The 14,549-nt window shown below is 41.2% G+C and overlaps 1 protein-coding gene across 20 annotated transcripts in view; it reads right to left on the bottom strand.

Moving 5' to 3' along the window:
• Positions 1-893: 893 nt before the first annotated feature.
• Positions 894-14,549, bottom strand: part of IGSF11 (immunoglobulin superfamily member 11) — a 187,655-nt gene continuing 173,999 nt past the window's right edge. For 10 of the 20 annotated variants that reach the window (XM_081571989.1, XM_081571990.1, XM_081572000.1 and 7 more), the window contains 3 exons: positions 5,831-5,953; positions 4,647-4,797; positions 894-3,228 (listed from right to left, as the gene is read on the bottom strand). In XM_081571989.1, the coding sequence (XP_081428115.1) occupies positions 2,769-3,228; positions 4,647-4,797; positions 5,831-5,953 (734 nt within the window). In that variant the 3' untranslated portion in view covers positions 894-2,768. The remainder of the gene's footprint in view (positions 3,229-4,646; positions 4,798-5,830; positions 5,954-14,549) is intronic. The other 10 variants (XM_081571994.1, XM_081572008.1, XM_081572003.1 and 7 more) reach the window with 3 other exon arrangements.

The raw sequence follows: 14,549 nt of genomic DNA, 5'->3' as shown, positions 1-14,549 counted from the left end.
TATACAAAGTGATATACTCAAAAACACTAAAACATACAGAAGAAATCCTAAAAATTATTCAAGTAATCCACAAGAAGGTAAGAAAAGAGAAACAAATAATAGGAAATTGAGGAGGAAAAAGGAGGAAAAAAAATAGCAGCTTTAATCCCTAAATATATCAACAATTACCTTAAATGTGAATGGTCTAAATACACCAATCAAAAGATAGGTATTTGCAGATACAAAAATATGATCCAACAATGTACTGTCTGTAAGAAACTCCCTTCAAATACAAAGTTATGTTGTAAGAGTTGTTGATCAGTCGCTAAGTCATGTCCGACTCTTTGCGACCCCAATGACTGCAGCACACCAGGCTCCTCTTTCCTTCACCAGCTCCCAGAGTTTTCTCAAATTCATGTCCATTGAATCAGTGTCAAACTTCTAATGATAAAGAATGGAGCTGGGCTTGCCTGGTGGCTCAGTGGTAAAGAATCTGTCTGCCAATGCAGGAGACACGGGTTCAATCCCTGGTCCGAGAAGATCCCACATGCCCCAGAGCAACGAAGCCAGTGCGTCTCAGCTGTTGAGGCTGTGCTCTAGAGGCTGGGAGCCACAACTACTGAAGCCTGTGCACCCCAGAGCCCATGCTCTGCAGCAAGAGAAGCCACCGCAACGAGAAGCCTGCACACCAAAAATAGAGAGTAGCCCTCACACTCCGAAATTAGAGGAAAGCCCATGCAGCAGCAAAGATCTAGCTCAGCCAGGGAAAAAAAAGGGTGGAGCTAAGTAATTTTTGGAATACTATATGCTCATTAAAATTACTATAAATATTTAACAGAATGGAAAAATGCTTATAACATCAAGAGTACATTAAATACAAAATCATGCATCATTAGCATATAAGTAAAAACAACTTTTTTATATGAATAAACTTTTATTGAATTTTAGATAATTAGAAAGAATAAAGAAATGCAAGATAAATGCTTTCAAAACAACATCTGACAGTATCATCTTTTTTGTCATTGGTATTTTCACTTTTCTTTATAAAAAGTATAGACATTCATTTATTTAAATTTTTACAAAGTCAAGAACCATCAAATGGAAAATATAAGTAATGCTAAAGTAAATTCAGCTTTTCATCAATATTGGGATGGTTGCAGTGGTTAGGTTCAGAGCTTAGCCCTCTTGGAAAAATAATGTATGCAGCAGCTGTTGGTTTCCATTATTCAAATAAGCCTGAAAACCAGGAGGCCACTTCCTGTGATGACTGTTCTTGCAGGAAAAGAGGGCAAAAAGCATAGTGGGATGACAGAATGAAAGACAATAAGGGGGAAAGAAAAGATGGCCTGATCGAATCACAGGGTCAGAATCATAAAAAATTTAGGAAACAAATCTGGGACAAAACCATTTGTGTGTTGCTTAAAGTGTGATTAAGGCGAGACTGTCACCAATACAAGCATGGCCAGATCTACAGAGCAAGCACACAGAGAGTGGAGAGTCTGTGGATCACCTGGTGGACTCCCAGGCTAGGTAACTGATCACAGAGAGTCTCTTTACAGTGGGTGTAAAATGCATTTGGGCAAAACTGTACCCCTGAGCTGTGACAAGTACAGGGCAGAGCCTCCCAGGAGCATATCTGAAGACATTCCTTTTGTTTCAGTCTTATATCTTTTGCAAAACTAATCATTATGGAAAAAACAACAATAAAGCAACTCCTGCCCCCTCTTTAACAACCTAGAAACCTCAACTTGTCAAACAAGGAAAAAGTTTCCCCCCACAGTCCAAAGGCATGGGGGTGCTGCCCTCATTAAGAGTGACCTGGTGTGACAGCAAGGGAGACCTGGACGGCCCTGCTCTGACAGGCTGCCAGGAATTCCCTTCCACCTGCCTGCATGACCTAGGTCTTTTATGAAGGGCCTCCTGCCGGGTTCAATCCACATATTCTCGATGAACATGGTGTTAACAGTAGTCTTTACCTTCCAGTGCCTCTCACTTATTTTCTTAAAAAAAAAAAAAACAGTTTTCTTTTTAAAAATATTTTCCCAGGAAATAAGCAACAGTAATTGTCATGGACCTACAACAGACCCCAGGAAAACATAGACAGCAATAATCTGTCAATATAGCAGTACTCCACATATGAAATTCATGGTCCAGGAAGAGATAAATAAATAAATATGACAGGGCTTCTCCAAGAAGTTTCTAGTTTTCACCCATTCCTTACTGACTTTTGTTGGTGTAAAAAGTTTTGATTCTATGATACAAGAGTCAGCCCTGTGAAGACCAATACTCGCCATTTATGCCATTTGGCCCCTAACACCAGGAGGGGATGGGGAAAGGCCAGACGATGCACAGGGGTGCTCAGTATGTTTTCTAAAGACACCTATCTTTTTAAATAATTTCATTATTTAAACTCCATGTGGCACTTTATTCTCTTGAAAAATTATTACGTTAGGCGTGAATTAAAAAAACAAGCCCGTCTGGACTGCAGATGGGTTTTCAGTGCTACTCTGCTCTTACACCTCCTTCCTTGGCTTGGCACATCTGTGAGATCCAGCTTTCTGAATGGAATCCTGAGACCGCTCGGGTGGGGGAACATGTCTTCATGCCGGAACATTCCAGTTCGGTTTACAAATCTTAGTGGCCAGTTCACAGCACGGCCTCCTTCTTTGTGCTGTTTTTACTAGGATCACTGTCAGGAAATTGTCCTTCCCAGCACTCTGCCACCCCACCCTCCCCCTGGAGTGGGGGCATCCTTAGCTTCTCTTCTGCACATTCCCTCCGCTGGCATCCTACACCAGGGACCCAGCCCGACTCTGGGCTGGCACCATGACAGGGACAGCGCCGATGCGCTCCAGGGTGGCTTGGCTGACGGTGTAGGAGTGTGTGTGCAGTGATGGTGTAGGCGGAGGCCGGGCCTTCCTGCTGACGGAGTCATTGCTCCTGGACACGGCCTGGGGTGATGACCCTCTGTTGGCTGTCACTACCATGGTCTTATGCGGGGCGGGGGCCAGGTGGCTGCCATTGGCATAGACGGCTGGTATGCTGGCATTGCCCGAGTGGAGCGAGAAGGACTGGCACAAGTCACCGAAGTGGTTGAACGACTCCGTGTTTCTGTGCACTTTGGAGTTGCTGCTCCAGTAGCGGCTGTTGTAGGTATTGGAAGAGGTCAGTGTGTTGTTCTCCGAGGAGGATATCTCCATGTGAAATGCTTTGGCAGAAGAAGAACATTTGGGTGGAAGATCATCCTCTCTGAAAATGAACAAAAGTAAAGGGGTTGTCAGAATTTACTTGACGTCCACCCTACCCTTTTGCCCAGGACTCTTTCTTCTCACATTCAGGCTAACACGTCTGTGAAATTCACACCCTCGGGACAGACCACACTCTCCTGAAAGCAAACGTGGCAAACACCAGGCCTCGGTGCTGACGTCCATTCCCTTTAAGACAATGCTTAAGAAAAATTCTCCCTCAGCTTCTCAGTCTCCAAGAGAAAAAAAAGTAGTATCAAATCTTCCAAAGACTATGTCTTCCAATGTAATTGAAATATATATATGCGTATATATGTGTGTGTGTGTATATACATATATATAGTGCTCTAAATAGGAAAATAGTCCATGAAGAAAACCACTGAGCTAGCTGCTATAAAATATGTAGGAAACCATCCTATGGATGTCACAACTTCAAAAAACTACTAGGGTTGGCTTGATTTGCATTTTGGGGTATTTGAGAAATCGCTGTGGTGTGCTGATGAGAGGTTTTTCCCATTAATCTTGGATGAAATCTGTCCAAACCCTTAAGAATCATAAGGGCCGAAGACAGTTCTTAAGTTAATCTAAGATGCTAACTTAGATTCACCTAATATTTTTTGAGTACCAGGTATTTTATTAGATGTTTCATATGAAAAAAAAGACAGCTCTTCTAACCAAGACAAAGGCCTAAGTCAACTTATGTGAGAATGTGGTGCCTGGACTAGTCTCGGACCTGATCGAAGAATGTATTGAAGAGGTGGATGAAGAGGGACCTGAAGTATGGTCCAGGAAGAGGGTGGGAGCTAGAGGAAAGGCCTCGAGGCATGAGGGAAGACAGACCAGACTGGAGCTGTGTATGTCATTTTTCATAAGGATATTGATGTGATGCCAGCTAAGACTGAGCCTGAGCCCCCATATTCCCACAATACACCAAGGGTCACCTTTCTCTCAATATCATTTGACATTCTTTCCTTACAATGTTCCCATTCTTGACTCAATTGTTTTCAACCAAGTCATACTGGTTTGGTCTATCTGCACAGGTGGTGTTCTTGTTTGGGATCTCATCATTTATAAATGCCAATATTAAACACACATTCTAAAGTAATTTTTTCTACTATGGCAGCCACCTAACCCCACCCACCCTGAAGCTATGGGAGGAAATGAGGAGACTCTTCACTTGCGTCCTCCTCGCTGGGCACACGCTAGACTAGCCGCTGCTCGCCATCCACAATCCAGTAAATAAAGCTGAGCATTCAATGAGAAAGAGTGATGTGACATACAAGAAACGATCATTTGGCCACTTTAACTGTCTTGGTTAAAGTCATAAGATTAGCAAAGAAACCTTAGCTGCCAAATAGAAACAGAATAGGAACACAGACACTGGATATGCCAATGTCAGGATAAATTATCTGACACACAAACCTTATTTCGTTAGGAATTTCTTCTTCCTCCTCCTCTTTATTTTTGCTTCTCCAGTAAAAGAATGCCCCTAAAATTAGTGCAATGCAAAAAATGATAATAACTGCACCAGTGCCAATGGCTCCAGCTATTAGTCCAATGCTCCTGGGCTGGGCTGCAAAATATATTTAAGGTATATTTAAAGAAAAAAAGGAGAGAGAGAGAGAGAGAAATAGAATATGCTCATACAACTTCATTAATAGTTGAGACTACCCAAGAATCTTCTTAAAATGCACAAAATTGCCTACAGTATTGCATTCATCTAAAGTTAAATCTTGCTTAACTTTCTGTATCCCCAGTGGCTAGGACTAAAACAACAGGCTCACAAATATTTATTGAATGAATAAACAATTATACAACTCACAGCTGCAGGAGAGTCACCACCATAGCAGAGCAGGAAAAAGACCATACCTGACTACCTGTCTGTGTGCGTGCACGTTAAGTTGCTTCAGTTGTGTCCAACTCTCTACAACCTATGGACTGTGGCCCACCAGACTACTCTGCCCATGGGATTCTCCAGGCAAGAATACTGGAGTGGACTGCCATTACCTCCTCCAGGGGATCTTCCCGACCTAAGGATTGAACCCAGGTCACCTGCACTACAGGTGGATTCTTTACCACTGAGCTACCTGGGAAGCCGACTACCTGCCTAACCTGCCCCCAGTGAACTCAGCAAGCAGTGGGATAACTTATCACTTCCTCCTAGTCAGATCATTCCCTTTTGCAGCTGGAATTCAAATAACCCAGGATTATCAACTAGAGAAAAAATGTCTGCACTACTTAGGTATGACCTGGGCACCCAATATTTTAGCAGACATAAGGGATTAGGAGAAAATACAAAAAGGTCTTGCCATGACCAGAAGGTCACTCCAAATTTTTATGTCTCCAGTGCTACACAATTAGAACTGATTTGATTCTAATGATTCTGAGGAGAAGACATTTTACCATAAAGAACAAGTCATATTGCTGAGGCTGAAAAGTATACTAATATATTTCTGTAACATTTTCAATAATGATTAAAATCAAAACAATTTCTATTTTCTCTTCAAATGATGTAAGTCCCATTAAGCAGAACTCTTCATTCCCTGGTTTAATGAAGATCTTGGCATTTCAGAAACAGAGTGGACACCAGAATTTCACATACTTACGAGAAATGACCTGGAGATCCAAAAGACAGGTGCTGGTCCCAATGGCGTTAGAAGCCACACACTGGTACAAACCTGATGATAGGGCGCTGATGTTCCGGATGGTGACTGTTCCCTGGACCTGGTCTGTCACAAAAATAACACTCAAGTGAGGATTTCGGAAAGAAAATAGGAAACCAAAGAAATCAGCAGAGGGCTATAAAAATAAATGAACAGTGCTGCTGCTGCTGCTGCTAAGTCGCTTCAGTCGTGTCCGACTCTGTGCGACCCCATAGATGGCAGCCCACCAGGCTCCGCTGTCCCTGGGATTCTCCAGGCAAGAACACTGGAGTGGGTTGCCATTTCCTTCTCCAATGCATGAAAGTGAAAAGTGAAAGTGAAGTCGCTCAGTCGTGTCATACTCTTCGCGACCCCATGGACTGCAGCCTACCAGACTCTTCCGACCATGAGATTTTCCAGGCAAGAGTAGTGGAGTGGGGTGCCATTGCCTTCTCCGAAATGAACAGTGAAGAACTATCAATATTGTTTTTCTGGAGAGAGTTTTCAGCTTATGAATGTTAGCAACTAAATCATAAAATAAAGTTAAAGACCTAGAGCTACAGAAAAAAGTGAAATCAGTCGCTCAGTCGTGTCCGACTCTTTGCGACTCCATGGACTGTTGCCCACCAGGCTCCTCTGTCCATGGGATTCTCCAGGCAAAAATAATGGAGTGGGCTGCCATGTCTTCCTCCAGGGAATCTTCCCAATCCAGGGATCAAGCCTAGGTCTCCCACATTGTAGGCAGATTCTTTAATAGCTGAGCCACCAGGAAGAGCTACAGAGGACTGTCCAAAATAAGGGCAGTCTCACAGCCTAATCTGCAGATTAATGTGAGGTCCTAAAGGTGAGCAGCCTTCCCTGAGGAAATGTTGGCTAATGCCCATTTTAGAGAATCTACGATCATAAATACTGAATTTTAACTCTGAGGAAATGCTATAATACAAAAATGAAGTTAAATCCATTATACTAATGTTTGCTTCATCCTTAAAGAGGAAAATATCCACTCTGTGCTCCAAGGTACAGACTGTACTCCCTTTCAATAATGATTATAACCATTCCTAAGTCCAGCTCCTCCACAAGGTGGACACCAAGACAAGCAAGAGGTTTACTGGAGGCAATGGCAGTAAAGGAAGCAGAGAGGAACCTGGAGAAAGAAGGGAGAGGCTCCAACTGCAGTGCAGGTCTGACCACCATGAAGGGGAGAGGGAAGAAAGGAGGGGGCATTTCAGATGCAGCACAATGTTGCTGCAGTTTCCACCAGGCTGATGGGGAGTCCTGGAGACAAAGTCACCTGTTTCAGGCATCTCGCTCCTTGCAGGAACGGGCCTGTATTAGCAGCCCCGCTGAGCCTGGAGACTAGCTGGGAGCAGTCCAGGCAAAGCCTGCCTGAGTGGGAAGCAGTGGTGGATGCTGGAGGAAGCCGCTGAGGCTGTCAGTCAGTCATGCTCCCCACAGCAGGAGATCTGAGCCAGGCATTTTCTAGGTGATCACAATGATATTACAAAGAACTATTTCAGTGCTTCACATTTCAGTCATTTATCAACATTAGAATAGTTTATTTATTCCTTATAAACAAAATGTAAATGACTTAATAAAAAAACAAAGTTAATAGTTATTACTATGTGCCAAGTACTGGCTAAGCTTTTATGCATTATTATCCTAATCGTTACAATCACTCTTCAGTTCAGTTCAGTCACTCAGTTGTGTCCGACTCTTTGCGACCCCATGAATCGCAGCACACCAGGCCTCCCTATCCATCACCAACTCTGGGAGTTTACCCAAACTCATGTCCATCGAGTCAATGATGCCATCCAGCCATCTTATCCTCTGTCATCCCCTTTTCCTCTTGCCCCCAACCCTTCCCAGCATCAGGGTCTTTTCCAATAAGTCAACTCTTTGCATGAGGTGGCCAAAGTATTGGAGTTTTAGCTTCAACATCAGTCCTTCCAATGAACACCCAGGACTGATCTCCTTTAGGATGGACTGGTTGGATCTCCTTGCAGTCCAAGGGACTCTCAAGAGTCTTCTCCAACACCACACTTCAAAAGCATCAATTATGCAGCGCTCAGCTTTCTTCACAGTCCAACTCTCACATCCACGCATGACTACTGGAAAAACCATAGCCTTGACTAGATGGACCTTTGTTGGCAAAGTAATGTCTCTGCTTTTTAATATGCTATCTAGGTTGGTCATAACTTTCCTTCCAAGGAGTAAGCATCTTTTAATTTCATGGCTGCAATCACCATCTGCAGTGATTTTGGAGCCCAAAAATTAAAATCTGACACTGTTTCCACTGTTTCCCCATCTATTTCCCATGAATTGACAGGACCAGATGCCATGATCTTAGTTTTCTGAATATTGAGCTTTAAGCCAACTTTTTCACTTTCCTCTTTCACTTTCATCAAGAGGCTTTTTAGTTCCTCTTCACTTTCTGCCATAAGGGTGGTGTCATCTGCATATCTGAGGTTATTGATATTTCTCCCAGAAATGTTGATTCCAGCTTGTGCTTCTTCCAGTCCAGCATTTTTCATGATATATGAGAAACTCTGCATATAAGTTAAATAAACAGGGTGACAATATACAGCCTTGACGTACTCCTCCTATTTGGAACTAGTCTGTTGTTCCATGTCCAGTTCTAACTGTTGCTTCCTGACCTGCATACAGGCTTCTCAAGAGGCAGGTCAGGTGGTCTGGTATTCCCATCTCTTTCAGAATTTTCCACAGTTTATTGTGATCCACACAGTCAAAGGCTTTGGCATAGTCAATAAAGCAGAAATAGATGTTTTTCTGGAACTCTCTTGCTTTTTCGATGATCCATCAGATGTTGGCAATTTGATCTCTGGTTCCTCTGCCTTTTCTAAAACCAGCTTGAACATCTGGAAGTTCACAATCACTCTTAGAGGTAGTATTATTATTAATCCCATTGAACAGAAAAAGAAACTGAGACTTCAGAAGAGTAATAAGATTACACAACTGGGCAACAGGAATTACATCTGGATGCAGGGCTGTCTTACTTCTTAGTTCAGGGTTTCACTGCCTCCCTTAGGCAGAACATAACCATCAGTCACCTCAGCTCCTCAGAACAGAAGCACATCAGGAAAGGCTCCTGACTGCTTTTGGTGCAAAGTCCACACTCCTCGGGCAACACCTGGGGCTCTTGCTACCCTGTGCTGACAACCCTGACATGAAACTAAGATTGAATTACCTAGTTCCTGCTGGCAGTCTTCATAGATCAAAGGCAGAAGCAGAGTCATTTAAGAAATAAATATTTATTGAGCACCTTTTGTGTACCAGGTAATTTCTGAGGATGGGGATACAATGATGAACCAGACAAATGCAGCCCTGTACTTTAATGAGACAAGTAGGCAAGAAATCATCATAAGTGGGGTAAGTGCCATCACCAGAGGATATAGGATGCTGAGGAGCACAGAAGAGGGACATGTGATGAGGATGAGCAAATTCTCAAAGATCCCCAGACAGCAACAGCCCTCAGGGTTATCTCGCTGCATTCTAACGTAATACAATGGGTAGTGTTAACAAGGACTCTGAATCATCAAACACACTCGGAAATTAACATCAGTATACAGGCCAGGAAAAGGAGGGGTTTTTTGGTTTTGTTTTTGCTACTGCTTTCCAATGGAAGAATGTAAATGATCCAACCCATACTATACAGATATTCTTACTAAATGGATATCTTACTTAGACATTTGAACTGTGCTGTACACACCCAAGTCAATATACCTGGTAGTTATTTGGCTCACACTTGTATGTTATTTCCTTTTCCTTAAGAACACAGAGTTCTGATGGCTACCAATGTCGGCTTTTCAGTGAACTCACTCAGAGAGTTGGGCCGGTCTGGAGGGAAACTGTTTTCTCCTCCTCTGTGTTCTATTTGATTTCCCAGGCTCTCATAAACGTCTCTCCCATGTGTTTCCCAGGGCCCTGTATTCTCTAGTGCTGGAACTTACCCCATTTATTATAATTTCTTACCTACTTGTCTCATTAAGATAATGGACTGGGTTTTTCTTGTTTATCATGGTATCACCATCCTCAGAAATTACCCAGCACACGGAAAGGTATGCAACAAAGAAATAAATGGGCTATCTTCTCTTGAGTGTCTATTGTGTACCACATGCACTATACTAAGAGTTTTACATGTCTCTTTAATTTTACAAACCTTAAGTTTTATATTCTGTACTTTTCAAAGGTGACAAAGCTCAGAAAAGCTATGCAATTGGTCCAAGATCGCACAGAACACAAGTAGCAGCACATAAAATCAGGTCTGTCTGTGTCCAAAGCTCATCATCACCATACCCCCACTTGACTTTCTAGTCAGGTATTTAACACCATAATATTCTCTGGGGTACATCTATAGGATATTTTCTAACCTTGCAATCAATGTCACAATGCCGTTAGTCTTAAACTAAGCCATCTGTGTAAATCCATCTTCAATACATTAGCAAATGTCATCATTCAAGAAAACCATAATCTTTGGACCACTAACTCCAATTCCACACACTGTATTACTGTCTTCATAAATCCTGAAAGTCTAGAAATTTGATCAGCTCACACCAAACCACTGACTGTGTTGACATTTCCATAGAGAGAATTAGGAAAAAAATTAACAGCTGATCTAAGCAGCCTTCTGGCATGCGGAAAAGGTAAACTGTAAAGATTCATGTTGAAAAAGTTATTTTTAAAAGGTGAAGTCACTGTTTTTCCCTTTACCTCGATAGACACCATGAGTAGAGTGATTTAAGACAGTGTTTTTCCATGAGGTGGACACACCACACTGGAGTTAACTTGGAACAGAATCAGGGGGATGAGACAGACTCATCAATAAGACAGGACTAGCCAGAAGCAGAAGAGGGCTTTTTCTATGCAGTCAGGGCAACGCAGACATGGGGCACCTCTGCCGCCAGCACCAGCCTGCTCCACGCCACGGTGCAGGGCCCTTTCTGAAATGAGAGGGGCCAAACCCCCAGTTGGTCACTTCACTTGGCCTGCTCTGGCACAGACTATTTTGTTGAAATGAAGTTGTAGAATAAATATCCTTTTGATGGTCTTTCTTTTAAAGAATAGGAGAAGTTCATCAGGGTGAAACTACAGTTTGGAAAGCAACAAACTGCATCATGCTCCGCTCCATTGTAGTTCACAGCAACACTGTATCCCACATAAGACACTGACCTCAACCAGAAAGCCCTACAGAATTTAGAGAGAATAAATATAAGTGCACATTTCCACTTCCATCCTTTCTCCTTAGTTCCAGAATCACTTCTCTGCTGCCTAGTCAACGGTACACTGGCTTAGAGTGTGTGTTCTAGACTCAGGGTGAAACATGTTCTATCGCTGGCTAGCTAGGTGGTCACGAATGTGCCACCTCTTCTTCTGTAGGCTACCGCGAGGACTCAGTGAGATAATGCACAGTGCCTGGGAAGGCTTCTATGTAGGAATTTCCTCTTGGCATGGCTTGAGAAATTTATATCTTTTTCTGATTCATGAGGAAAATCCGTCAAGAAATTGGGAAAATGCTAAATGTCTCAAAATTCCAATAAATATTAATACTCAGGATGTGAGGTTGAGAGATCAGACTTAACAAAATCAAATTATTCGATGTTACATGATTTATGCATTTTTAAAATAATAAGTGACCATAATAATAAACTGTGAGTCATTTCTTATATAAAATTCAGAAGTAGTCTGCATAAAAAAATAATGAATACATGGTTTACTGTTATCTGAATATATGACATATATTATGACATACTATATATTTTAATAATACGTAAAAAATTATTTCAACCAGATGCAAATGTTTGATAATAAAAAGTAATAAAAATGGGAATATTAATACAAAATAAAACCTATTTAAAATTCAAAGATAATATGATAAATACTTAATATTTAAACTCTGTCATGGAGAAGGAAATGGCAACCCACTCCAGTATTCTTGCCTGGAGAATCTCATGGACAGAGGAGCCTGGTGGGCTACAGTCCATGGGGTCACAAAGAGTTGGACATGACTGAAGCAACTTAGCATGCATTCTAAAAGAAAATTTAAAAACATGATACAGCATTAAGTATCCAACAGGCTTAATCTTTGTTTCATGCCAAATTTTTCAGACATAGAAAATTTTATTTCCTTTTTGTGTTGATGTTGGTTGAATTAAGATGGAGATGGAAAAGGGAAACAAAAAAATTACATAGTAGGATTGTGGATTTGTCAGTTATGTCTTCTTTTTTTCAACCTATCCTGGGCTTCTGTTGTTCATAAGTTGTTAAATTTCACTGTTTCTCTATGCTTAATATGCATTTTTGTGTTATTTTAACTATTACTGGCTATTTAACTGGTTTCTTTGCTGTTCATCTAAAACACCAGGCACACTCCTACATCAGGGACTTCACCTGGCTGTTCCTTCTGCCTAGAATGCTCTCCAGCCCCCATATTCACATGCCTAATTCCTTTAACATCTTCAAAACTTTGCTAGAATATCATCTTCTCTAGGAGGCTTACCCTAAGAATCTTTTTCAGATTTCAGCTCCTCATGCCTTAGCTAATCCATTTTACACTCACCTACTTTTCCCCTAATGAATTTATCTCCTTGTAACAATCTCTGCAATTTACTGATTTATTATGTTCAATCTCCACCCATTAGAATTCAAGCCCTATAAGGGGAAGGATTTATGTTCACTGATGTGTCTCTAGCACCTAGAAGAGTGCTGGAAACTAGTAGATGCCCAACAAGCTTATGTTAAATTAACAAATGAATTCAGAGCAAAAATAAAAAAACGAGTATACAAGACTATACTTGAGTGAAAAAGCTAGCATGAAACTCAACATTCAAAAAACTAAGATCATGGCACCCAGTCCCATCATTTCATGGCAAATAGAGGGGGAAAAAGTAGAAGCAGTGACAGATTTTATTTTCTTGGGCTCCAAAATCAGTGCAGATGGTGGCTGCAGCCATGAAATTAAAAGACACTTGCTCCTTGGAAGGAAAGCTATGACAAACTTAGACAGTGTATTAAAAAGCAGAGATAACACTTTGCCGACAAAGGTCCATATAGTCAAAGCTATGTTTTTTTCAGTAGTCATGTACAGATATGAGAGGTGGACCATAAAGAAGGCTGAGCACCAAAGAATTGATGCTTTTGAACTGTGGTGCTGGAGAAGACTCTTGAGACTCCCTTGGACTGTAAGGAGATTAAACCAGTCGATCCTAAAGGAAATCAACCCTGAATATTCACTGGAAGGACTGATGCTGAAGCTCCAATACTTTGGCCATCTAATGAGAAGAATCAACTCATTGGAAAAGATCCTGATGTTGGGAAAGATCAAAGGCAAAAGGGGAAACAGGTGGCAGAGGATGAGATGGTTGGATGGCGTCATTGACTCAATGGACATGAATTTGAGCAAACTCCAAGAGGTAGTAAAGGACAGGGAAGCCTAGCATGCTGCAGTCCATGAGGTGGCAAAGAATCAGACAAGATTTAGTGATTGAACAACAACAACATACAAAAGTATAAATAAAATCAAAAGCTTGGTTTAGGTAGGAGTGATTAAAAACATAAAGATGAAAAGGACCAACAGAATTAGGAATGAAAAGGGGAACATAAATGCATAGAGTTTTAAAATTCATGAGGGAATAATAATACTAATGATAATATAAATGCTAATATTTATTAAGTGCTTATGCATGCCAGATGTTGTGCTAAACATTTTACATGTGCTTTCATTTAATCTTTATTTCATCCTGTGAGGCAGTTACTATCATTGTCTCCATTTTACACAGAAGAAGACCAAGGCTGTCACATAGCTAGTGGTTCCTGGAGCTGTGATTCCAAACCACATCCTCTTGACTCCAAAACCTGCACTCTTACATACACACTCGTGTTTTCATGTAGAGAATACAACTTGATGCTACTATGCATAAGCGAAGACAAAAGAGACGTTTTCTAGAAAAATAAAGGTATAGAAAATCTTAATAAACCTACTTCATTAGAGAAACTAAATCAGTAGTCAAAGAGCTATCAAAAATAAAAAAATAAAAACCCAACAACAGAACAGCAAGGCAAAGCTTTGACAAGCAAATTCTACAAAATCATCAGATAACCTATGTTTTCTTATCTGTACTGTTTCAGAGCATGAAAAAATGAGGAAGGGCTACCCAACTCAACTTATGAGGACTTACTATACTCTGATACTAAAACTCAAGCAAGGATAATAGAAGACAGAAAATTATGGCCATTCTCACTTATGATCACAGATGATCAAGTTCTACTAAACTTGATGAGATGTTCTACTAAACTGATGAGAAAGTTCTATTAAAATATAAGCATACCAAATATTAGTAATTTATTTAAAAATAATTACAAATAGACTTTATTCCAGAAAAGGATGGTGTTTTAATGTTTGGAAATCCATTAATGCAATTCACTTATTGACACGGGGGCTGTATAATTCTTTATTGTGGAGGCTGACCTGTGCATCACAAGGCTCAGCACCATCCCTGGCCTCTACCCACTGGCTGCCATTAGCAGCTTCCTCCCAGCTGTGACAACTGAAAGTGTCTCCAGACTTCCCCAAGTGAAACTGTCCATGGATCAAAATCACTGATGCAGAGCCTGAAGAACTGTCTCAATGGGAGCTGAGCCAACTGTATAGGCCTAATGTAACAAGGGC

The sequence above is a fragment of the Giraffa tippelskirchi genome, chromosome 2 (assembly GCF_054371585.1).
Source record: "Giraffa tippelskirchi isolate mGirTip1 chromosome 2, T2T-mGirTip1v1.2.pri, whole genome shotgun sequence".
NCBI classification, from domain to species: domain Eukaryota; kingdom Metazoa; phylum Chordata; class Mammalia; order Artiodactyla; family Giraffidae; genus Giraffa; species Giraffa tippelskirchi.
This window is presented reverse-complemented; position numbering and strand designations above follow the sequence as displayed.